Source organism: Vidua macroura, chromosome 12 (assembly GCF_024509145.1).
Source record: "Vidua macroura isolate BioBank_ID:100142 chromosome 12, ASM2450914v1, whole genome shotgun sequence".
Lineage (NCBI taxonomy): Eukaryota > Metazoa > Chordata > Aves > Passeriformes > Viduidae > Vidua > Vidua macroura.
Genome location: NC_071582.1, coordinates 20,701,440 through 20,727,764, shown reverse-complemented (window position 1 = coordinate 20,727,764; position 26,325 = coordinate 20,701,440). Strand labels below are relative to the sequence as shown.

Genomic DNA, 26,325 nt, shown 5'->3' with positions numbered 1-26,325 from the left:
TACATTTAATAAACCAAAGTTTATGAGCATTAAGCTGCTATCAAAAGCCTTCTGGAAATCTCATCTCAGCTTGTCTAATTTCAGGCTGAAAATCTCCAACCACATTGGTTAACTCCCAAAACCACCACAGACCCCCTTTCATCTTGCTTGATGCCAGCTCGTGTGCACATTTTTGTGAGAGGTTTCCTAAGCAGGAATTCAAAGCTATCAAGGTTGCTTTTTTTTTTTTTTTTTTTTTTTTTTTTTTTAATGGGAAAAGCAAAGCTGAGCTCAGTTCCCATCAGGGCACATCACATGAAGCCACCTCAGGTGCTGGGAGCCTCCTGCCCGAGTTCCTACAGCTGCACTGCAATCCCAGGGGTTACTGATCCCAACTCCTGCTCACTTAACCCCAGCACAGGGCACAGCTCTGATCCAGCTGGGCCAGATCTTCAATTTCAGGGATTGATAAAACTGGGAAGCAGAGAGGAAGCAAGTTCTGCCATCACATTGCCACAGATGGAGGGCGATGTCAGATGTTCCCTCCAGCCACTTTCTGGAGAGCAGAGCTTGGACCCTGCCAGGGATTTCTCTGCCAACACAACCAGCTGGAGGAGGGGAGGATTTGCCCTCGTGAAACAGCAGAAGCCACGAGCAGAGGGGACCTCATGCAGCAGCAACACAACTCAGCAGGGACTTTCCTGGTGGGAGGCTCAGAAAAGCAGAACAGCCTTTGTGACCATGCTCATGAACCTGCACCTTCAGATCCAGCAGCAAACCTCACACCCAGGAATCCACACCTCTGGCAGTTCCAAGAAGCAATAATGGGTTAATTATGGACTCGCCAAAGCTGTTTTAAACTGCTGCTGTGGCAGAAGAGCTGCAGGAGCTGCTCCAGCACCAGCTTCCCTGGGCTGATGGTCCCACTCCATCCCCTCCATGAGAGCTGCACCATGGGCTGGCTCAGAGTCCTCAGAAGAAAGAGAAAAACATGCTGAATTCCCCAGCATTTGGATCACGGAAGTGTTTGCCAAGAACGGGCCTCCCTCGTTCGAGTTTCATAATTCCTCAATGCTCTCAGCCCCGCTCAGACCCCGTTTGGGTAATAATTAACTGTTCCCAGCACAGCTCCAGCTTGGCACACAGGCCTTCAAAATTAACAGCACTGAGGAGTTTATTTCTGTTAATGACACTGTTTTGGAAGGAGAAGAGGAAGGAAAGCAATTTCCAGAGACGTGTGGGGGGTTTCTTCTCACCCTTCCCCCCGGCATCCTTCGGGAGAAGGAGCTTCACAGCCACCACGGAGCTTCCCCAGAAAGGGGCTGTGGTTCAACCCTGCATCCCCAAAGTGAACACAGATCCCTGCTGCAGGGGAGGAGGCCCAGCCCTGCTCCTCACAGAGCCCTCAGGGGGTGGTGGTGATTCAGTTCCCTTCCTGGAGGGGTTTGTGCCACCAGCCTGGAGAGCCTCGTGTCCCAAATGCCACCCATGACCCGACCCACCAGGTGCTGAGACCATCAGAGATGGACAAGGACAGAGCATGCTGGATGGCAGAGACCAGCAGGGACAAGGTGCAGAATCTTCTCCCTCCAAAACCTGCAAGGGAAGCCCTGGGGACTCTTCCCTTTGCTCCCATCCCTGCTCTCTCCCACTGCCCATGCCTGTCCCTGGGATGCCAGGCTGAAGGGCACACCCTGGGGACAGAGCCAGGCTGTGACCTGCTGCCACTGTGACTGAATCACACAGGCTTGGCCATCAAAAATGTTTTGTTGGCCACTTCATTTGGCTCCTGCCCCACCATGGGCTGCAGAGACACTGGGGGACCGAGCAAGTGCCACTGTCTCCTGCCCCACTACCACACGTTCTGTGGCAATGGAAAACCCATTCTGGGAAGAGGCAAGAGGTCAAAGACACTATTATTATTTTAAAAAAATTAAAATCAATCATTAAAGAAGTTTTTGTGAGTGTTTCATAGGAAAGAACAATCTCCTTTCCTCTTCCCTGTGGCACAGGCTGGTGCCCACTCTCTGTCAGCACAGGGGAGTCCCCAGACAGTCCCACCACCCTGGCACAAGGCCACCAGCTTCTCACCCCACCCAAACTGGCAGCTGGAGGGTGCTGAGGCTCCCAGCACTGCCAGGGCTGTGAAGGAAGGAGCTGGGAAGCACCAGCCTCTGAGGAAACTCCTGGCAGCAGTTTGAGAGCAACAAGGAAACCCTGAGCTCTGGGGCTCCTCTTGTGACCACAGCACAGGGAGATGCCACCAGCCCGTGGCCCTGGCACTCCCAGAGCAGCTCCCAGTGCCAACCCCTCCCACAGATGTGATCATACCAAGCACAATCCCATAAACAGCATCCAGATGTGCTTTGGGAGGCTCCACAAACCTTGATCTCCTGACAGTGGTGCCCAGGAGGATTTGGAAAGCTGACAGAACGCTTTGAAGTTTTATGTGATGTGCTTTGGACATCCTCAGCAACAGCTCCATGGTCCCCATCCCACCAGGCTGAGCACCCTTCCCACACACCAAGGTGCTGCTGGGGCAGGAAACAGGAGCCTGACATTGGCTGGATTCAGGAACTGGGGAGCCTGGAGGCTGCTCCTCCCTTTACCTCCACCCTGGGGGTCTGGAAATCACTCTGGCATCACCTGAGGAAAGCAGAACTTAGGACACTTCCTCTGCTTCCCTGTTCAGGCTGAGAATACTGTGGGAAAAATGATTCCCAGGGAGAAATTTGGTATCTCCAAGCCTGGCAGTGAGCAGAAAGCCAGAAGCAGGAAAGCAGCAGAGCAGCACTTCCCAAATCCAGAGGGGAGCTGGGGGGGCTCATTCCTTCATTCCTAAGGAAACACAGGAATGAGCCACCCTGCCTGCCCATCCCCACAATTCCTCAACCACTGCCTTGCTTTTAACCAGAGCTGGGTGAGGATGAGCCCTTGCCAAAGGCACTCCCTGGGGTCTGACGTGCCACCCCACAGCCCCTCCTGTCCCCGTGCAGGGAAAGCGGCAGCGGCACCGAAATCCTGCTGGGTAAGGAGCCACAAGAGATGTCCCGGCCTCAAAGGCCACAACCAGAGCTGCATCTTCTCAGGCAAGCAGGAAAATCCAACCCCCAGATGCAATTCCACGGCAGCTGGAGCCCCTCAAGACCCCTCCTCAACAAACATCTTTATTTTCTCCAGAGCTTTGCCCCTCCACCAGCCCCCCACAAGTGGGGTGCACTTCCCACCACGCTCCCAGAGCTCCATGCCACTTCTCCAAGGTCCATTTGCAGCTTTGTCCCCGTGTCAGGGCTGGAGGAAGGCTGTGAGAGTCACATTTCCCCAAGAAATTCCGGGAAAAGCACTCCTGCTTTTAATGAGAAGACTTTTTTTTTTTCCCCCCTCTGCTCTCTTCCATAGCCAAGCTAATAAAAATGGAAAGCACTAAGAAATTCCAGCAGAAGGGAGGTGTGGGGGAGGAGCAAAGGGAAGATCCCACTCATTTAAACCTATCCTAAGCAGAAGATAATTAGCCACATATATCCCAGAAAGAATAGCAACAGTATATGCAATTATTGGGAATGCACACTTTAAGAGCATTTGCCAAAAATGCCTGTTTTTATTAAAAAGGAATGGTTTCACAAAGGCCCAACTGTAAGAAAGGTTGTAATTTGCCCAAATAAAACTTAATTTGATCCATGAAATAGCTGCGGTTTATTGTGTAATATATGTGCTATGTGTTTTAATTTAATAGAATCCAATATAATTGTAAGCCAGTCGAGTTTCAGAGCAATTTTGGGTTGTTCCCACAGTGTGCAGAGCACAGATGCCACTTTGTGCATCACACCAGCACATCCATAAATCAGGAATATAGGAAGGATTATCCACAAAGCAGCAAGTAATGCTTCATCACGCTCCAGACAGAAAATGAGACCTTTGAGGGAAGCAGAAGGAGCTATTCACAGGAAATAACTCGGGATGCTCTGCACTCAGCCAGGCTCCTGGATGCAGTTTTGGGGTGCTGGAGCAGCCCCAGGTATCACCAGCAGCCAGTGATGCCATGGACCCCCTTGCAGCACCCCCAGCCCACCCCAGGTGAGGGCAGATGGAGGTGAAGCCTTATTTTTGCTTCCTGGGAAGGCCGTGGTCCGTGCTGGACGCTCACAAGAGCAGATCCTGTTCTCCCTCCAGGCAGCTCCTGCTCCCAAACAGCTCAGGACAGCAGGGACACTGAGGGGGAGGTGCAGGGTCTCTCCTCCCCAGCACCCAACTCCCATTTCCTCCAAAGCTGAGCTTAAACCAGCCAGGGAGCAGCAGATCCAGCACCAGCCTCTCCCCAGGCCTCTGCCAGAGTTCCCCACAGCCCTGTCCCCTCACCAGCTCCCTCCACGAGGCATTTAGATGGATGAGAAAGACATTGGATTATTTTGTGCTGGTGTTTGTCAGGGAAAACCCCACAACCCCCCTCTGGCTCATCCCACAGCCCTGAGAGGCACCAGCAGCTCCATCCTCTGACCCAGCATCACCCTGGGCAGCTGTTAAAGCTCTTCCTGCACCTCAATCCCACCCCAGAGCAGCAGAGCCCCAGCCTGGAGCACCCAGGGCTTGGGGAAGCACAGGCTGGTGTGTGAGCAGCCCTGCTAAAAGCATTAACCCACATCCCAAAGAGCTGGAGACCTTCCACCACTCACAGCCCATGAAGCCAAGCAGCATCACACCCCAAACCAAACCTCAGCTCCTTCCTCTGCACCAACAGGGATTCTTGTCCTCTCCCTTGGTAGCCCACACAGAGCCCTGGATTTGAATTCCAGCTCTGAATTATGCATTGAGGGAGCCCTTCCACTTTCACTGTGGAGATAAAGCCCTGAGAAGGAGGGTTATGGCCCAAAGACTGGCAGCCCCCATAAAACTGTAGCCAAACCTGTGCCACAAAGGGCTCTCAGCCTCTCTTTTCAAGAAGAGCTGAGAGTAGATGAATTTAGCAATAATTTCTTTTCCATTCCGGCTGGTGAAAAGCATTTCTCAGTCACAGCAGCAATGAAGTCAAGGACTGGGGTGATGGATCTCTGCTCACAGGAGGAGCAGCAGCCTCTGGGACTCACCAGCAGCAACTGCCTGCTCCTCCCCAGCCCAGTGCACAGTTTAAAAACCCATTATTACTAAATTAAGAGGATCCTGTCAAATAAACACACTCCACGCACCAAAGCCTGCAAGGACTCAGGTCCAATATGAGAATTATTAATTCAGGACTTCCACTGGAGTGGACTTGGGGTGCACCCCTAACACCAGGAGAATCCAGCTGATGCCTCCAACAAAGCCTTGGCGCTCACAGAAAATCTGTCCAGTGAGCTTCACTGCTCAAACACCCCCTCAGGACATCTCCCTGTCCCACCACCCCCTCAGGTGCCCCGTGAGGAGCCAGGTGAATCACACCACCCATCCCAGGCTCTGCTGGCTGCTCCCTGGGCAGCTCCACCTGAGGAGTCACTGCCTTGGAGGACACCCTGGAGGGGTGACAGTCACCAGCTGAGGCACCAAACCCACCCAAGAGCCCCATCCTGCAATAAAACCATCCCCTCTGGCACAGTCACCCCTAAAGCAGAGCAGCTCCGGGGGCAGTGCCCGGCTGGGCCCCTCCAGCACCAGGACAAAGCTGTGTTTGCTCAGGGATGCCTGCCCTGGGCCTGAGGGGTGCTGCAGACACCCAGCCTTGGCACCAAGAGCAGCAGAGGCTCGCAACTCCCTGAGCTCAGCCTGGGAGTTCAGCACTGCTACAGGAAAAAAACCTCTCAGTGCCCCACTGCACTGCCCAAAACAAGCCCCTGGTGGTTTGTAACCACAGGGGTGACCCAACAGCCTCCTCAGGACAAAGCTGGGCCACCTCCAGCTCAAAAGGAGCCACAGAGACCCCACAGCAGCACCAGGAGCTCAGTCCAAACACAGCCCAGCACCTTCCAGCCCAGGAGGCTCCTTAATTTCTACCCTTAAAATGTTCTAACACTGCAGAGACCCAACAACAGGGAGTGTTCCACTTACCTTGGGTGCTGGGAGAGCACAATTCCCGCAGGAAGGAGGAAAATCCCCACTCAGAGAGGCTCAGGAGGCTGCTCAGAAAAGAGCAGGGCTGTGACCATCCTGCTTTTACAGGGGCTGGGGCAAACAGCAGCAGCTGTGGGTGCTGCACAGCAGAATCCCACCAGCTCCTTAATCAACCCCAACCCTGCCCAGCTGCTCCTGCAAACCTGGCAGGGAATTAACTCCTCTTTCCCCATGGAAGTGCCCTCCACCCACAGCCATGCCAAGGGCTGCTCCAGGTGCCAATTCCCAGCCCCAGGTCCAAGCCCAGTGCAGGGGATGCACAGGGAAGGCTCCAGCTGAGCTCTGAGAGGGTCCAGTGTGGAGCTCAGTAGCTTTGAAGTCCTAAAGCTCCTTTAAAGAGTTCTAAGTTTCAACGATTATAAGGTATTAAAGGGGCAAAATGAGACAGAAAAGGATACTTGATGTCTTATTTCATTGCCTCACCATAAAATCCTTTTTTATTCCCTCTAAAGCTCCGCTGTCAACTGAAATAAAACTCCAGATTTATTCCTGGGAAAGCACATGAGTAATGAAAAGAAAGAGAATTAAGCACCATCAGTGGATTGCACAAGGGAAAGCCCAGGGTTAACCCTCAAATCCATCCTTGGTGCTGTTTTGTCCAAAATTATGGATGAAGTGGGTACAAAGTGGAAAATGGTGGCACTGCTGCACGAGGACAGGGAGCAAAGGGGTGATGGTGGGAAATGCTGGGAAGAAGAAATCAGGGAAAGCAATTTCTGCTGGTGCTTCCCAGGTAAAATGAGGACAGTACGGAGAAAAATCTCTTTAAAAAAACCCCAAAACATAAAAAATGGCCTCTTGATAGACTGTGTGGAAGCGATACAGCAAGAGAGGTGGGTGGTTTGGCAGGACCCACCAAACCTAAGCCAAAGGGATAAAAAAACCCCTGCAAAGCTCTTGAAAGCTGCTTTAAATGAGAGTGACATGTTTTGACACCGTTCCCTAAGAATGGCTGTAACACAAACAAAAATTAATGATGTCAAGTATTAATACTGATGCTGCAGGAATTCGACCAATGTGGTCCCAATTAAACATCAAATATGGTTATAATTTGAAAAATGACTGTGGGAATGTCATTGCAACATCCCTGCTCAGACCTCTCCCAGCATCCACCCAGGTTCCTGTGCTTCCCTGTGGGATGCAGCCCCCACCTCCCTCCATCCCTGGAAGTGTCCAGGGCCAGGCTGGATGGGGCTTGGAGCACCCTGGGACAGTGGAAGGTGTGCAACAAGATTGAGATTTCAGGTCTCCTCCAACCCAAACCATTCCAGGATTCCACAATTCTGTCATTCCCCATCCTCACTCGTGGCTGTGGCAGGAACATCAGGTCCAGGTGCCAAAATGCAGGACCCTGACATGCACCAGGAGGGTTTTTGAGTAGTAAATTTAGGCCCTATTTAACTCTTTGAGGTCTCATTGCCTCTTTTTCTCTGCAAATGTGAGGGTGACAGAAACATCCTCTGCAACCTTGAAAGCTTCCCAGTCACTGGGCTCCAGAGGCTGGGATTTGATGGGAATCCAAGGCAGAGGGAATTGTAGCAGAACTCCAGGACTTGGCAGAGCTACTCCCTGGCAATAAATAACTTCCCTGACCAAGCAAAGCCCGTGTCCAACCTGCCCCTGCCAGGCCCAGCACAAGTCAGAGCAAAGGAGCTGATTTTATCCAGGATTTCCAGGCAGAGTAAATCAGCTGAGACAGGCACATCTGACCAGGACATTTTTTTGGCTGCGGCTGCTCCTCAGAGTAAATATATTCTTCCCAAACACTCCTGGATCATTTATTGCCTGGATGACAGACTGGGAGATCTACGGGACAAAGCTGCTCATGACTCCTCCGAGGCACTGGAGACGTTCCCAAAATCCAGGCCATGCTCCAGTGGAGGATCCACCCAACCATGAGTTGTCCAAAACCTCCATTTGTTTCTCAACCATCAAACACGTCCAGGACACGCAGGGCTCACAGACAACCCCTGGGTAAGGCCAAAAATCCAGGCTGGTCCTGCTGGGCAGCTTTGTGGCCATGCAATACCCTGCTTTTCTCCAAGTCCTACTGATTAGCACTGATGAAGATGAGTCTGTACAAACGTGGATGTGCACCCTCATCCTCACCATGTTCCCACCACGTTCTGCGTTATCAGAGAGGTCAGACAGCCCTGAGGAAGCTACAGATCTTCCCCTCACCTCCTCCCAGTGCTCCCTGGCTCCCCAACTGGCCTCACTCACCCTCCTCTCAGAGCCAGCTGCAGCCTTCCAACTCGTTTTTTTTTTGGTTTTCCAGGGTCCTGGCTGAGATGGGAGACAGCAGCTGCCCCCCTGGAACCCCCCTGACTGCTGCCAACTTCAGCTGGGGGGGGGAAGAAAAAAGACAAATCCCCCCCCATAATGCGAATACTTTATTATCAATGAGTGACTGGTATTAGCTTTTTGTCTGGGTATTAATAATATTTCAAAAAACCATACATCAAAATTAGGGCTTTCTCCTATTTTTGCTGTATAATTTTTGTTGGTTTTTTTTTTTCTTTTTTTTTTTAAAAATCTGTATTGAAAGAATTATATAAGCCAAAGTGCATTTTCTGTTTTTTGTCCATATACACATTGCACCATACATAAATAATTACATTGTAAAAATGACTCCATAATTACAAGTATAATATATATTTTCATATAATATATAAAACTTTATATTAAATCTAGGTAGATGATATTTGGGATAGTCTGTGTCTTTTTTTCTTTTTTTTTTCCTTTTTTTTTTTTTTTTTTTTTTTTTTTCTTTTTGTGTGTGTGTGTGTGTGTGTGTTTTGTTGCTGTTGATGTTTCGTTTTCGTCGGAGGCTGACCGTTACCGGTTGTTGCTGAGTAAGATCTCCAGCCAACACGGACACGACGTGATGAACTGTCTGGAATAACATGGCCCCCAGCCCTTGGCGAAGCTGATCCGGACGCTGTTGGGGTCGTAGGGCCCGTCTGCATAATCCAGCTCGGCCGTGTGCTGCAGCAGGCAGGACTTCTCGTAGTCAAACACCTTGATGGAGTAGCCCGGCATCACCTTGCGCACGATCAGAGTCCTACAGTTGGGGATGTCCAGTGTCGGGGAGTTGACGAAGATGGGATGCTCGCTGCGGTTGTAGGCCCACACCCCGTCCGGTTCCTTGCTCAGTAAAATCCCGTAGCCGATTTTACTTCGAGTCCTTCTCACAGTCTCGCTCCTGTTGTCCAGGTTTAGCTGTCCGAGGCAGAAGCCGTTTCCTTGAGGTAGGTCGTAGAAGATACTGACAGACTGTTCGTACACTGTGTAGAGGCGGCCCACGCGCGTCCGGTGCTCCCAGTAGGCCACGTTGCACCAATGGCTCCTCTTCACGGCATCGGGCGACGTGCTGGCGTCTGTGGGGAGAGACAGGGAGTCAGGAGTGCTGGGATCACCTGGGAAACTTCAGGGATGGAGCCTGGGAAACGGCTCCTCCCACCCATCAGCTTTGCTCAGTGAGAACTTGAACTTGTGCTCAACCCAACCCTTGTGTTCAGCATAAACTTCATGTTCGGCCCAAAGATGGTGCTCAACCCAAAACCTGTGCTCAACACAAATTCCATGCTCTTCCCAAAACTGGTGCTCAACCCAAAACCTGTGCTCAACACAAATTCCATGCTCTTCCCAAAACTGGTGCTCAACCCAAAACCTGTGCTCAACACAAATTCCATGCTCTTCCCAAAACTGGTGCTCAACATAAAACTTGTGTTGCAACACGAATTCCATGCTCTTCCCAAAACTGGTGCTCAACCCAAAGATGGTGCTCAACACAAAACTTGTGCTCAAATTCCATGCTCTTCCCAAAACTGGTGCTCAACACAAAACTTGTGTTGCAACATGAATTCCATGCTCTTCCCAAAACTGGTGTTCAACCCAAAGACAGTGCTCAACCCAAAACTTGTGTTCAACATGAACTCCATGCTCTTCCCAAAACTGGTATTCAACCCAAAGATGGTGCTCAACCCAAAACTTGTGTTCGACACGAATTTCATGCTCTTCCCAAAACTGGTGCTCAACCCAAAACCTGTGTTCAACACAAATTCCATGCTCTTCCCAAAACTGGTGCTCAACCCAAAATCTGTGTTCAACATAAATTCCATGCTCTTTCCAAAAATGGTGCTCAACCCAAAGACAGTGCTCAACCCAAAACTCGTGCTCAACACGAATTCCATACTCTTTCCAAAAGCGGTGTTCAACCCAAAACTTGTGTTCAACACAAACTTCACGTTCAACCCCATATTTGCGTTCAACCCAAACTTGTATTTAACCCAAAATTTGCGTTCACCTCAAAAGTTCTGTTTAACCCAAAGTTTGTGCTCAACCCAAAGTCCATCTTCAACCCAAAGCTTGTGCTCAGCCCAAATCCTCTCTTTGATTGTGTCAAATGCCACCAAGACTGGCGGCTCAAGCCCAGGCTGGAGACCCCACAGGACACCCACTATCTCCCGTGAGCTCAGCACGTCTCTCCATTTAATGTCCAACCTTGTATCCACAGCTGGGCCCTCAGGATGTTTGCATTCCTCGCCCCGGAGCCGGTATGGACGCTGTGCCGGTATCCTGAGCCTGGTGGCTCCCCAGCACCCCTGTGCTCCTGCAACCCCGCTTTCCAAGCCCAACTTGTGGCGAGCTGACCCCCGGGGATGTCCAGGATGTGCCTGGATGAGTGACCCGCCGGGTGTCTCCTCTGTGTAACATTCTCTGACAGCGACGCTGATGTTCCCGCGGGGAACATGAAATCTGAGGAAGTGTTTCATGCCAAGGGGGAGTAGCTGCTATGAACTATACATGTCCTTCTAAAAACCCACTGGAACACTCTCCAGACAATGAGAAACATCTCTTCTTTCTAGGAATTACACTCAGGGAAGACGGGAGGGACGCAGGCTGCCAGAAATCTGTTTAATCTATGATGCCTCCAGAATTTATGATGTCTCCAGAAGGAAGACAGGAAAGGAAGGAGCCCCAAAGAGGGCGAATTAACCACTTGCTGAACATCATTCCTGCTCCTACCACACCGGTTAACGGAAAACCGCCGTGGAATTTCCAGCAAGGAGCTCTGCTCCGAGCCGGCCGCGCTCCGTGGCCGGCATTAAGCTCCCTGACAATCCCTCACGTGCCCGCGGCCTGCTGACCCCGGTGCCTCCGTGCCATCATGTCCCATTAACTCGCCCGCGGGGTGATGCCATTATTTTGCTCCAGAGCCCCCATTGACACACCGGATTTCAGGCACAGCCCTCCAGCCCCGCTTCTTTTCAGGCTCAAATTACCCCGGAGGAGACCGGGCTCCCCTCCCCATTAACCAGCTTTGAATTAAGCGGCTTTGTTGGAGTTTAACTGGAGTTGTAACTATACAAATTTAAGGGGAGGGCCGTGGGGGAAGGGGTGACGGGGCAGGCAGCAGGATGCCCTTTGCTGTGGGCAATGCTCATCAGCCTGAAGCAGCCCCTTCACCCACCACAGGTCACATTTTTGGGGGAACCGTGTCAGTTTTTTTCCCCTTCACCCACCACAGGTCACATTTTTGGGGGAACCGTGTCAGTTTTTTTCCCCTTCACCCACCACAGGTCACATTTTTGGGGGAACCGTGTCAGGTTTTTCCCCTTCACCCACCACAGGTCACATTTTTGGGGGAACCGTGTCAGTTTTTTCCCCTTCACCCACCACAGGTCACATTTTTGGGGGAACCATGTCAGTTTTTTTCCCCTTCACCCACCACAGATCACATTTTTGGGGGAACCATGTCAGTTTTTTTCCCCTTCACCCACCACAGATCACATTTTTGGGGGAACCGTGTCAGATTTTTTCCCCTTCACCCACCACAGATCACATTTTTGGGGACACCATCTCAGTCCACCCCCCTGCCACATCAACTTGGACAACTTCCACTCAACCAGGGTGCTAAGACACCCATCCATCTTCCACAGCATCCAGTTTCCACAGTTTTTTCCCCTGGGACATCCTACAGATGCTCCCAATGCCTTCCCAAAGCTCTCTCCAAACACTGAACTTTTGCTGTTGTCCCACTCAAGTGATCTGGGGGCTACAGACCAGCTCAGGGCCTTTCATGTTGCCGGGGCTGGAGGCTGGTAGCAATTACTGAGCTCTGCATCTGTTTAACCTCCCAACCTCCTCAAAGCCCTCCATGCCCATTAGCCATGTTGGTTTTGTTATTACATTTTTGAGAAACTACTGCTCAGCCCCTGCATTTCCCTTACAGATTAAGGATGGGACAACTTCAAACTTCCAGTGTCCCCAGCAGCTCCATTAATCAGGGGAACAGTCAGCAATAAACATTTAAATAGGAGTTTCTCATGGTTTAGTGCAAATTAATATACAAGGGGGGAAAAGTAAAGCTGGAGGAAAACAGCGCCTATCCTACAAAAATATTTTGCTGGAGGTGCCAACAGCCCTGGTGCCGTCTCTGCTTTCCAGGAACTGGGAAATATCTAAGCAAAATCATCCATAAAAACATAGATGGTTTTCACATGCATTTGAAATAGCTTTATTAAAAGCATTTCCATGCAACTTCTGGCAGGAACTTCCCTCCATTCCAGCCATGAATGCACTCCTCATGAGCCAATGAGCTCCTCATCTCTGTCATCCCACAGCTCCTGGCTGGCAGTGCCAGCTCTGCCAGCTCACAGCACTCCTGGAGAAGTCCTGTGCTCCTTCAAACAGGTGTCGACGTGAGTTTCAGGTAACTGCACCTCAAGAAGTGAGAAGTTTCCTTTCAACCCACTTCTTCTGGCCAGGCGAGAGGAAAGTCTTTAAAATCCAAAAAAAAAGCAACCCACAGGGAAACAATCCCCTGGAAGGGGACAGTTCAAGGCTCATCTGGGCAGCCCCTGCCTGCAGGGTCCCTCTCCCAGCGCTCCCGGTGCTGCGGTGGGTTCCTCTCCCTCCTTTTATCTCCCAGTGCACTCAACCAATTCCTGCAAAGATGAACTCATCCCGCAGCCCTGACATAAAACAAGCACTTCAGCAAGCCCCCAAATCAGGGGGGCCTGTGCTGTGTCTCATCCCCTGCCAAGTATTAGTTTCGCCTCCAGCCATTAGCCACTACCACTCTGCAGAGAGCAGGGGCGGCCGGCACAGCACCACCTCCTCCTCCTCCTCTCCTTTTAAATAAATATTCCACTTTTCCCTCCTCTTTTTTTTTTCCACGCTGCCCTTTATGCACAGACAAGAAAATCCACTTTTTGTTCTGTTTTTCCCCCCCCTCCCACTTCTGCTGGAACAGAGGCGGGCTTGTTAGCGTTCTTTTTGAAGAAAGGAAAATATTTGAGTCCCACAGTGGTACAGGAGGGGTTTTTAACAACTATCATTGTAGGCAACTACAACTTGTAGCAGCTCCAGAGGGGCTGGCGTCAGGGCTATCTCCTCCATCAAAGCCACCTTCATCCATCAGATGGAGGGGCTGGAACTCTGCCTTGTGTTTACTCCTTCCTCCACCACTGTTTCCTCCACGCAGCGATGCCGATGCCTCGCAGCACATCCCGAAGTGAATTCAAACAATTAGAGATAAAGGAACAAGACAGGAGAATCCAACCCAGAATTTAAAGGGAAAAGGCTCCTGCGTGGCTCAGGCAAAAGGAATCTGGGCCTGGGAATAAATGCAGAGAGCAAACACTGTAAATCCTCCCAGCGTTAGCAGCGCTGCTGCTGTCGCTCCCTGCAGACTGTGGAGGTAAAGAAAATAACTTGAGGTTTCAGACTATTTGTGATTTGACAGTGTTTTATGCCAGTAAAGTTCAAAGGAGTGCTTTAAAAGAGAAAAGAAAGATGCTTTTTTCCAAAACAAAACGCTGCACAGTCCCACTGCTTGATGTTGCATTTGAGAGCAGGGTGGAAAACATGGGCAGATCACGAAGCACATGAAAGAAACGGCTCTGATTCACTCTTTGGCTTTTCCAAAGCCACCAAACCTCCTCTCAGCAGGTCAAATGGCCCCCCTCAATACGTGGCTGCAAGGAAGAGCTTCTCAAAACACATTGAAGAGGTGCCCAGAAAGAAGACCATGCACATGAAAAAATAAATCACTGCACTCTCCAGATGTGATGGGGACTTGAAGGCACATCTGGGCAACCTGAAAACGAAGCAGGATATTCAAAAGTCCCCCCACCACAGAGCCCACTCCCCATTTCCATGTCCCTCCCTCCTGTGTCACAGGGCAGCCTCACACTCCATGGCCATGGAGCTCAGTTACATCCTCCCTCAACACCTTTCCATTCTCTTTTACTCCACTTTTGGACTATTAGCCCCATGCTCAGTCGTTTTCCTCCCCTCTGCCACAGCACAGATCTGTATTTACACTGCCCAACACACAGGAGCAGGGAAGCAGGAAGGTGACAGCCATACACAGGTCACTGTGAACAGGGTGCAGATAAAAAGCCCAGCACAAAGAACATACACATTTCCCCAAAATCTATTAACAGTTCACTGGGGAGCCATCAGTTAAAATAATCCCCCATTAATACCCCTGGAAACAAGCGCCAGGGTTAGGAAGGGGTTAAAATTTTCCACAGCAGAAATGGAATTTTTATGGCCCCGCAAAAAAAAAAAAAAAAAAAAGAAAAAAAAAAAAAAGAAAGAAGAAGAAAAAAAAAAATAAATTAATTGTCAATCTGCCCCAGCAAAGCTCACAACCATTTTTTTAAGCCAATATACTTAAAATACCTCTGCCTTACAGGTTTCAGCTGGAATGCATCACTGTGCCCCCCAGAGCCACCAGCACCAACCCCAGCACGGCCCCTTGGGCTGGGGAGAGGCTGAGAGCTGTCCCCAGCACGGGGGGCCCTCAGGGGACACAAACCAGCCCCTTCTGGCTGCCCATCCTCAGGAGGAGCCGTGGGTGGCACCCTCAGGGCACCTCGGAGGGGTTGGGGAGCCACCACGGGAGCGCCCCAATGTTGGCCCCACTGTGTGTATTTAGGGCAACATCCTAATCCCAGCAGGGAACAGACACAGGAGGCTGGGCAGGAGCTTCTCCACGTGGAAATCCTGGTGAGGACAGGACAGTTCAGTCCCCTTCCCCAGCTGCTCCTTGGTTTCTCCAGGGAAGCTGCTGTGAAAGCAGGACAACGGGCTCCTGAGGGGAAAAAGGCAGGATGGGCAGCCCTGGTTTTCCTCCTGGACATTTTCCTTAAAGCCCAGCATCAACAGAGGATCCTTTATTGTCCCAGCTTTCGCCAAGAAAAGCTTCAAAAGGTTCACAGAGGCCCTGAGGAGCGGTCGCCGGCTGCCCAGCCGATGGCCAAGGGCAGCCACAGGGACAGCCAGCTGCACCTTCCCGTGCTGCACAGCACCAAACCCTCTCCCAGGCTTCTGGTTTACTCCACTGAATGGAAGGATTCAGCCCAGCTCCCGTCTCAGCTACAAAACAAGAGTGTGGTTTTTTGTTGTCGTTAATCTGGTGTCACCGCTGCCACTGCGGGGTCCCAGCTCCTCCACCCTCACAAGGCACGCTCCTCGTGTTGGATGTGGCTGCTGGGCAGCCATGGACACCAGCTCAGCTCATTTATCCCACAAAAACCACGGGAAGACAGCTGAGAAGAGCCCTCCCCACCACCACGTCCACCATCCTCCTCCTCCTCCTCTTCCAGCCCTTCCCTTGGAGCAGAGCTCTGCTGCTCCCTCCAGCAGATTTAATTTGTTAACCCAGGAGATGATTAACTCTGAAGAACACTTGCGCTGGGTTAATTAATTAAATTAGTTCAAAAAAAAGGGTCTGACGAGCACCAGAGCTGGTGCAAGAGGTGTGTGGAGAGGCCTGGGGGGAAAGGGGGACATTTCCATGGCAGCCCAAGAAACAAAAGCAACACAGGACAAGGAGCCAATGCCAAGAATGAGGATGAAAACAATTTTCTCTGCATAAAAGAAACCACTCTGCAAAATCATCAGCTCATGCTAATTTTTTTTTTTTTTTTATCCTTCAAAGCAAAACACATGCCATGTTTAGTTCTGCCCGGAAATTTGGAAGTCATCATCAGTTAGCTTATTTTCAAGCTAAACTCAAGGAGTTTGCTTCTAATGGACTTTCCCTGGCCACTAAATCCACAGTCCAGAACATGAGTTTAAGGTATTTTAGCACTGTTTTTCTCCCCAGCTCCCCTGTTTTAGAAAGGGCTTTTCAGCCAAAGGTGAAAACTGGAAAAACCCAACTCAGGTATTTTTCCCTGACATTTTTATGTGTTCCTTCTAAAGGCCAAAGTTTTCAGAGATCTAGGTGATGTTTTTAAAATGTTTTTGAGTCCAACAGTCTCCATTAACCTCAGCTTGCCTTGCTCAGAGCTTTCAGGCATATCCATGGCTGTGCAGGTACCTGCATTACACCTGGCACGTCCGAGGGAACACAACAGTGTAAATACAGCTTCAAAAGGAGCCCCGAACGTCACCGCCCACGTTGGCTGCCACTTCTGAAAGCATCAGACCTGTCATCAACCACAGCCTGGCTGGGACTTCTTCCCTCTTGGAAACCAGCCCTGGATAAACCCAAACCCAGCAAAATCCTGGGGTCGTGCTTGGCATCTCCATGAGCATCCATCCCTGTGCCTCAAGCAGCTGGAAAACGGGGAGAAAAACGAGCTGGTGAAAACCACAGGGGAAAGGTTGGGCAAGGGAAGGTCCCCACTATTTGATTTTCTGTAAAATCCGGAGGTTTGATGAAAATCTTCCGAGCGTCGTCTGGTTGGGATTGGCTTTTTCTTCTGCCTGCTCCTGGCAAGGCACCAGCTCCATGCACAGGGGAGAAGGTTCATTCCCAAAAGTGCCCTCTGCAGCAGGGTGGGGGAAGCCAGGACAAAAATGGGGGGGAAACCCCTTTTTTCCCCCCACTTTTACCTTGAGAACTCGCACATTTCCAGGTCCTCCACCCAACCATGTGTGCAGCTGCTTTTTTGTTCTCCCAGAGCCTGAAAAACACTGAGGATCTGGGAGAAATCACCCCATAAATCACGGGATGGCAGAACTCCCTTCCAGCTGTGATGTCCAAGGCTCCTTTCCCCGCGCTGCCCCACGCCCGGCCCCGCTGCTCATCAATCCGGGGGCTGCAATCCCAGCCACATCCCAGTGGGATGGGCAGGGATTGGGATGGCCAAATGGGATCTCCTGGGCTCTCAGCCGCCTTTGGGAGCCGTTCTGGCTTGGCAGAGCAGCTGTGGGTGCTGTCAGAATCCCCTGGGGGTGGGGGATGATCCGCCCAGCGGCCGGAGCTGCGGCGCGTCCCGCGGCGGGGCCGAGGCGCTGGGAAATGGGCTAAATATAAATAATCATAGTTTTCGCTCCCAGAGGAGTTTCGGCTGAGCTCTTCAAAGCCTTTTAAAAGCAGAAACTAATTAGTAGGTCCCTCAGAAGAGAAACAGGAATAACACCCCTTGCCGCCTCCATCGCGCCGCTCGGGAAGAGCACGTTGGGCGCTGGAGCCGAGCCTGGGAATCTCCTCAGCGGGCCAGAGGCTTTGGCTGCACCAAACCAAACCCTGTTGGTGCACACCAGCACTAATCCTCAATCATTAACGATGGAAAAGACCTCCAAGGAAGGGGTTTCTCCCAGGGTGGAGGGGGCACTGAGGTGCTGGAGCTGGTTTTGAAGCCAGAGGCAGAGTTGGGGAGGATGCCACGAAGAGGCTGCAGAGATGCTGCTTGCTGCTCCTCATTTTTCACACTTCCCAAGAACATCAGGGTGTCCCCAGCAGCAGCAGCAGGACCACTGACCCAGCAGTGGCTGCTTTTTATATCCAGTTGTTGGATAATCCATGGGCACCTGAGCTCCTCCAAACCAGAAAGGCTGTCCTGCAAAGGCCAGGCAGCCCATCACCACCTCCTTGCACAGCCTAACCCCAAATTATAGCTCAGCTCCCTCCAGGAACAACCCAAATTTGCCATTTCCAGAGGGGAATGCTCAGCTTCCCCTTCATGAGGCCTACTTCAGGTGTCCCAGCTGATCACAGAAAATCCACTTCCCCAAAACACCAGAAAAATGGGAACTCTGGGCTTCAGAGCTCGGAGAGGACACAGGACCCTGAGCATGCTGTGGCTGCAGCAGATTTTTAATTTCCTAACCAGAAATGAGTGGAGCTGCCTCCCTTGGAGGAAAACCAAAGCAATACCAAACCAGACACCACCACCAGACGTATTTTGAGATCCTGCACTGTGCTCCAGCCCCAGCCATTCCCTTTGGAGCAAGAGCCTCTCCCTGCTCTCACACCTCCATGGGATTCACTCCTGAGAGCGAGCTGATGGCTTCCAGAGGTGACGTGAGGAGCAGCAAATGGGCTAAAAATCCCAAGGCCACCCTGATTTCTCAGCAGCCACAGAGTGTCTGTCGGCTCCACGCCAACACCACTGCGAGTATCAAGGACTGAGAAAGCTTTAGGAAACCATCCCCGACCTGGAAAACAACCTGTGCCAGAGGAGGCTCCCTGAGGGGGCCACAAGCAGCAGCCCAACAAGTATTTTTCTCCATACAAATGGGAATGAGCTGCTTTGCTCCTCCTTGGCCAGCTGGGCGTGGAGTCCGGTGCCGGGCAGACGTGAGACCTCAGCTGGGGAACTCTGGCTTTCAACCCAACCCTGTGCCAGAGGGTTCATCCCAGACCCCAGAGCGGCTGTGGGTTCTCCATTCCAACCCAACCCTCTCTCCAAATGGGCTCCAGCTGAAGCCTCCCCTCATCTGATAATTCCTCCCCAGCAAAAAAGGCGCTTTTTTCCAGCATGGTATCAGCACCCTCACATAGATGGGAAGCAGACAGGGGCTGCGAGTGGAATGGGAATTCAGGCTTTGTTCTGCCTGGCCAGAACCCAAGATCCTGCTCCTGATAGAGCTCTGCCGAGCCTCTCTGTCTGTGCAGGCACCTCGAGACGGGAGCCAGGGCTCCGGGGCTGCCACCGCTGTCACAACGCCCACGGCTCCTGCAAGTCCTCGCTCGTGGCGGATTTGCTGGGGTTTTACAGGGAATTAAAAGGATTTTGGGTGCCAGCGTGGCCTTTGCATGGAAACAAATCCCTCTGGTGTGCCGGCCAACCTGGTCATGCTGAAAGGCTAAACCTGTACGGGGAGGTCTCGGGCTCCTGCCTGATGGAGGGATTGAAAGGGCTGGGATGGGGTTGGGGTGAGCAGGGATGAGAAGGGTGCAGGAATCCCACCAGGAGGGGTGGAAGGGAGCACAGGGATGGCTCCTGCCCTCCTACAACGTGCCCAGGGCTGCGTGGGCACCCACACGCGCCAGATTTTCCGATAGCTGCTCCATGTATTGTGTGTAAACGTCCCTGGGGCCGCCCCAGCCCTCGCTCCAAGCAGGCAGCTGGGCCACTCACAACTGCTCGTGGCCAGCATCCACGGGCTCTCACTCCCACTTCAAGCAAAGACTAAACAATGACTTCAGCAGCTCGGGATTTAAGCCCCACGTCCACAGTGGAGCAGTGAGGATGCCGTGCTGGCATCTCCAGGAGGATCTGCAGCACCCTGAGTGCCTTGGAAAACAGCCCTTGTGCCATCTGTGTGCCATGGAGGGGCCCTGCTTCTGCAAAATCCACAAACCAGCAGCTCAGAGAAGTTTCTGCTAACCTGGGACAAGACCATCCCTGAAGATCAAACAAATCTTTTCTTAGAATTGTAGAATTGTTACAATTCTAAATTGTAAATTGTTAGAATTCAGCTCTAATGCTAAAATCATGGAGTCCAACTGTCACATTTTTATACTCCCTGGAGGGGTGCTGTAAAACCATTAAAGTGCAGAGAAACAGCAAGGAAATCAGTGTGAAGGAGGGGTGGGGGATGAAAATCAATGTATTTGCATGAAACCCACGACACTGAAGAGCATCACTGCAGCCCAGACCTCTGCAATCCCCATCTCCCAGTGTCCTCTCCCACATTCCTCATGCTGTACTTGCCCATGGAGACTGGAGGTGACTCACACCAATTACCCTCCCTGGCCAAGAAGGACTTGTTTTCATTTCTACAAACCACAGTTGCTTAAAAAAAAAAAAAAAAAAAAAAAAAAAGAGGGAAGGGGGAAAATAGGAAAATGCCAAAATCCACAGAGAGCTCCATGGAATACATCCTGTCCTGCTGCACTAATACGAATCCCAGACAGTTCCAGCTTTGCTTGGGATATTCTAGGAGAAAAGGATGAATGAGTTAGCACAGAATTCCAGAATGGTTTGGGCTGGAAGGGACCTTTAAGCTCATCCCATTCCAACCCCTGCCATGGGCAGGGACACCTTCCACTATCACAGGGTGCTCCAGCCTGGCCTTGGACACTTCCAGGGATCCAGGGGCAGCCACAGCTTCTCTGGGCACCTGTGCCAGGGCCTGCCCACCCTCACAGGGAAGAATTTCTCCCCAAGATCCCATCCATCCCTGCCCTCTGGCAGTGGGAAGCCATTCCCTGCGTCCTGTCCCTCCGTGCTGTGTTATAGCAAGGACACAGCCAGTGGAGCTGTTTGGATTAAAAAACTCTCCCACCTTTCTAGGACAAGCTCTCATCTTTCTTGGGAGCTGAATTTTCAAGCTGAAAAAAATAACCTTTCCAGGATTGGTCTACGCGGGGTTTGTGGCTGCGACTCCTCCACAAGCTGTTTTGGGGCTGAAAGCAAAGGCTGAATTCAGAAAGTGCAAAAGAATCAGCAAATAAATGACCTTCCCATGGAGAGGAAAAGGGAAGGAGAGGAAGGGGAGCAGGTCGGGCTCTTTGTACATCAAGGCCAGGGAGATTAAGGGAGCACGTGAAGGCATCCTCAGGGATAATGAGTCCAACACTGCACTCCCTCAACTCAGCACTGCAGGAGAAATATCAGATTCCTCCCCTCCCTCCGGGGAAATCCCTTCTAAAAAATAAAGTGAGGGATACTGGGGGAAACACCAGGAATTGCACGTTAAAAAGGCAGCTTGTCACCAGCCTAAACCAGACCCTTTTTTCCCCCTCACTCCATATATATCACACATATAAAGAATCCACGTGGATGTAGAGAATCCCCCTGCAAAAACCCTGAAGAATAACTGGGTGTAGAACCAGGGCTGGATACTTTTCCAGAAATACATTCACAAAGCTCATACAAATTCCCACTTTGGGAAATTTTTGCCCATTATTGCAGCATTTCACACTGTTTCTGATGGGGCTGTGGATGATGTGGAAGTCTCATCATTCAACCCCACTCCTACATGGTACAAACAGATATTGGTGTTATAAGCTCTGTCAAGTCCTGCACTAGAATCTTTAAATTGTTAAAAATAGGAAAGAAACTGCACAGTTCACATATTTTATAAAGCTGGGTTAAATCAACATCTGCAAAAAATATCCCAGTTAAACGAAATAGCAGGATTTCATTAAGTAAATTGCAAGTTGGCAAAAATTCTGAAAGAAAGGGAAAAAGCCACAGCCAGCCCTGTAATTTAAACCTTATTTTAAGTGTGACAGCATGGCTGTGAGAGGCTGCATTTCCAAAGGAAAAAATAAAATAAAGTTTAAAAAAAGTACCTGCTCCCCCTGTACCTCACCTCAGCGTCTGCAGTCGTTACTCAAACGAGTTTTTCCACAGGGAGATGAAGAGGGAGCAGGACACGCTGCCACCTCTGCATCCTCTGTGTCAGATCTGCCAACCCTGAAAAACTCAGCATTTTCCACCACAGGAGCACCTGGGTGCTGGTGGGTGCTGGTGGCTGTCAATCCCTCAGGGACACCCCAGGGAGGTGGCAGCCCCCGTTCCAGCCCTTTCCCTGGAAGCTGAGCAGTTGAAAATGGGGATGGGATGGCTGCAGAGCTGTGAGACAGCTCGGTCTGGGTGACACTTCATCACTTGGCGTGTTTTAAACACATCCTGCTCCCCTGCACGAGCCTCTGGGGGTGCAAGGATTGGGCTCCTGGCTTGTGCATCCCAAAGAAACCCCTGAAGGTACAGTGCTCACCCTGGGGAGCTCTCTGGGGCTCTCCTCTGGGATGGCTGTTTTAGGGTGGTCGTGGCCCCGTTTTCCCACCTGGAGGGTGCAGCTCTGGGGCAAAGCTGAGCCCTGGGGCAGGCAGGGAGTTTCCAGCTGGTTTTCCCAACCTGCTGAGCCTTTCCCTGCCCGGGGTGACTCAGGCAGGCTGGGCTGGGCTGCGTGGGGAGGCCGAGCTCTTCCCACAGCCCCGGCCAAGGGCCCTGCAGGAGCCATCCCTGCAGGAGCAGGGACAGGGACAGCACACCCTGAGGGCACCGTTTGGGGCCACCTCCTCCAGGGCAACACCCAGCACTCAGGGTCCAGATTTGAGCTCCAGAACTCCAGTAATTCCAGTTTCCCACCCAAAAGCTCTGCGTGTCCCAGGGGAATCACCTGGAAGCAGCACTCTGGGATCAGCAAAACCCATCTGGCACATACTGGATCTGTTTGCTTTGAGAAGAATTGCAAAACCTCAAAACAAAACGTGAAAAGAGCAGCTCTGATCTGCAAACTTGGAGCTGAAGAGGAGCCCTCTCACAAAAAGGCCAATTATTTGCTTACAAGGTTTTGGCTTCGCTGTTTTTCCTGGCACTTACGCCACTGGAGTTATTTTGAAGGGCTGTTTGCTCCAGGAGGAGCCAAGCAAACAGCAATCCCATTTCCTCTCGGATCTAAACATCCGTTTGCCGTGCGAGCAGGAGGAAAAAAAACCCAGCCCCGAGTGCCTCAGGAAGCACAAGGGAAGGGGAGGTGGGTGCTGGTGGGGAGGGGAGCACAGCACCCACCCACCCAGCCAAGGGGGTCCCCATTCCCTGCTGGCCTGAAACAAGAGGGAATGGTCACCCAAGGGGTCTGGGATGCTCTCCTTGAAGCAGAACAAGCCAAGGACCAGTGGCTGGACCTTCCCACCTTCCTCAACACATCCGCGGGGATCGGACTTGATGATCTGCACAGGTCCCTTCCCACCCAAACCTGTCCAGGATTCCCCCCTTACAGTGGGATGGAGCAGCTCCGGAGGGGGGAATTCCAGGCAATTTCACAGCCTGGTGCTGGATGAAGCAAGAAATAAAAGGGGGCTGCACGGGCCCCTTGTAGCTCCCTGGAGATGCAGCATCACTGGAGCCTGGCCAGAGGAAATTTGGGAGCAGAAGCAAGGTGGTTGTGCTGGGGGAAGTGCAAGGCAAAGAAGGACGTGGAGTTGCTGGAGCAATTCCAGAGGAGGTCATGGAGATGCTCCAAGGAGCCAGGCTGGGGGTGCTCACCTGGAGAAGGGAAGGCTCCAGGAGACTCCAGAGCCCCTTCCAGAGCCTAAAGGGGCTCCAGGAGAGCTGGAGAAGGACTGAGGACAAGGGATGGAGGGACAGGACACAGGGAATGGCTCCCACTGCCAGAGGGCAGGGATGGGTGGGATACTGGGGAAGAATCCTCCCAGCTATGCTTTCCACCCTTCAGTGAGCAAAGGGCCAGCTCGCCGGCGTGTTCCTAAATTTCCTGGCTTTTGAGGATACAAGCCAGGTCATTAACATTATTTATAGGTTCCTGTGTATGAGTTTCCATTTGTTTGCCTGCTTAAAACCAGTTAGGTAGAAAAAAAAAGAAAAAAAAAGCAATTCCTGGAGGTCAGACAGTTAAAAAACCCTCATGTCCATGGTCTGATGGACCCAAAGGATCAGCAGCTCCTTTAGAGGCATAACTGTTTCCTTAAATGCTTATTGTGTAAATATTTAAGCTACTTTATAAAACTTTTACAATGTACTTAGGAAGCATAAATCTCCCCAGCCCCGGCCGCGCACGCTCAGGCGGCTTTGGGAACACAAACGGGGACATTTCCAGTGCTAATGCTGCACTTTGGGAACACAAACGGGGACATTTCCAGTGCTAATGCTGCACCCAAGGGGCCCTGAGGTCACAATCTCAGGAAAATCATTACTAAGCTGATCCCCTGGGCTCACCCCAAAAGGGAGCGTGGTTACGTGCACTGAGTCATTGCTACGGGGTGACTGCGGCGTGGCTGCCTCTGAGAACAATCAGGGATTGATGGCTGGTGGGTGGTGGTGTGCAGGGAGCCCTGAGGTTTTTCCTCTTCAAAGCACAGCCCTCTACACTCAAGAATTATGTAATTCAAAAACAATCCACTAATGCTCATCCGTTTTAAGAATGAAATGATTTTTTTTTTTCCCCCGAAGCCTGTGGAAGGTCTGGAGTCAAGCCCAACTCGTCAGAGCCCACTGCTGCATCCCTCACCAGTCCAAACCAGTGGCACCCACCCGTGCCAGCCTCTCTCGTGCTGCTTTCTGGGGAGATGAACTTCTCAGAGGTGGATATTCCCTTGCATTGGGAAAAACCCCCATGTGCTGATGGACACATCTGTATCCAGGCTGCTTTCCATAGGGAAACCGTGCAGCTTTATGGGATTTGCTTGGACACAGCACTCACCAGCTCCAATCCTTCAAATAAATGAGACCTTATTTAACATAGGAAAATAACATTTTTAAGATTCTTTCTCCCCAAAACAGCTTCTCTACTGTAATTTAGTTGCTTTTGATGCAACAACAACAAACGGAATCAGGGAACTGGAAGTTTATTCTCTTTGCAAAGCACAGCTTGCTGTTGTATATGATGAAGCACATAGAAAGACTGGAAAAAAACTTGGATGGGAGTTCAAGCACTGATGTTTTAAAGATGAAAGCGTGTTCTGCGATTAAATGTTTAAATAAAGTTTTCTGGTACTAAATCATTTAAACATTTCCACATTCCTCACATTTCTAGAAGCGCCGTTGGCTTTTATTTATTGTCATAACCCAGGGCCCTCAGCAAGCCACCAGGGCCACTTGAGGCAACCTGCTTTCCAAAGGGAAAGTTCTTTCTGGATGGTAAAAAGTCAGGAAGAAGAAGGGAGCCTGAGCCTTATTCTCCACCCCCCATTTATTCTCCAACCCCCGTCATATTTTCCTCTTTTTTTTTTACAAATAAATCCTCCCATGCTGCACATGGGCACAGCCAGGTTCTGCTCCAAATATTGACCAGAAATTCAAAGTATTTCCACTGACTTCACCATGGTTGTATTTAGACAGCTGAAAATCAACAGAAATTGGCCTGGGCGTTCAAATTGTCTTTTTTAGCAGCTCTCAGGCTGGTCCAGGGTGCTGTCAGTGATGAAGTCACAATTGCTCATGGGGACACGGAGCAAGGTTCCACCACCAGTGCCTCAAACAGCCCCAAAAGGAGGAAAATGAAGTCCTTGAGTTTTTTAAGAAGGTACAACTCATGCAACCACCAAGCCCAACGCTCCAGCCCAGCAATACAAGAAAACTCTGACCTGGCCTCTCCCAGCCCTGCCACAAAGCTTCGAGGAACTGCAGAGAGATCCAGGAAAAATGGGGATAAACCTGCCATGAGCCAATTAAGAGTGGAAATGCTGGCCAGGTTTTTACTGCAGGACAACGCAGCAGCAGCAGAGGAACAAAAATCTGAATTTCTCCTAAGACAGAGCTCGATAAACAAAACGTGGTTTCCAAAGCCAGAAGATAACTGGGCTCAGTCACCCAGCGCGCTGCTGCCGACCCTGATGTCCTTATTTCCTTGTAAATCCATCATTAAGGAATAAAAACAACAGCCCAGGCTCAAGGGGACATTGATGAGTCCCGAGTCCTGCTCGGCGCTCCGGGATCCCTGGTGGTTCCATCCCTGCTGCTCTCCACTGAAGCTCTCCCCAGGAGCTCCCAGGGCTGTTTGGTTAACACGGCCCAGGATAAAACTCCCCTATTTATTTTGGCACCGTTCGCTCCGAAGGCCCTAAAACCCAAATAAAGTCCGTCCCCCTCTGTGTGTATCTCCAGCTATTGACGCTGCTGCTCGGGACCAATTTGCAAATCCAAACAAACGTGCTGTTGTGTAATGGGGCTGGAAAAACAATCAGGAAGGGGCTGGGGGTGTGCTCACAGGTTCCTGCTGAGGGAGGGCTGGAAGGGGCAGCAGCCCAGGCAGAGATTACAAGAAATTCAACTTTTACTCTGATAACAACAGGGGCTATTTTCTGCCCATGACATCACGCTCCCAACCCGCCACGAAGCAGAGATGGTGCTGGTGGAAGCCACAGAGGACTTTGCTGGTTGTTCCAGTGGCCAACATCCTACAGAGTTCCCTCTTTTAAAAATAGTGATTGTTTTTTTTTTTTTTTTTCTTTTCCAGTGCCTCACAACCACCCAAATCCTCTCTGCTGGCTCAGCTGATCCGAGGATAAATCGCAGCACCCCAAATCCATGTGAACAAGCCCAGACCCTCCCACCTGCACTCCCCAGGGAGCAGGGAATGATGGGGGCACAACTTAGC

The 26,325-nt window shown here is 51.1% G+C and overlaps 1 protein-coding gene across 1 annotated transcript in view; it reads right to left on the bottom strand.

Moving 5' to 3' along the window:
* Nucleotides 1–8,437: 8,437 nt before the first annotated feature.
* The window catches only part of SMAD6 (SMAD family member 6), a 39,051-nt gene continuing 21,163 nt past the window's right edge, over nt 8,438–26,325 (bottom strand). The window contains exon 4 of the mRNA XM_053988778.1: nt 8,438–9,437. Coding sequence (XP_053844753.1) covers nt 8,896–9,437 — 542 coding nt within the window. The 3' untranslated portion in view covers nt 8,438–8,895. The remainder of the gene's footprint in view (nt 9,438–26,325) is intronic.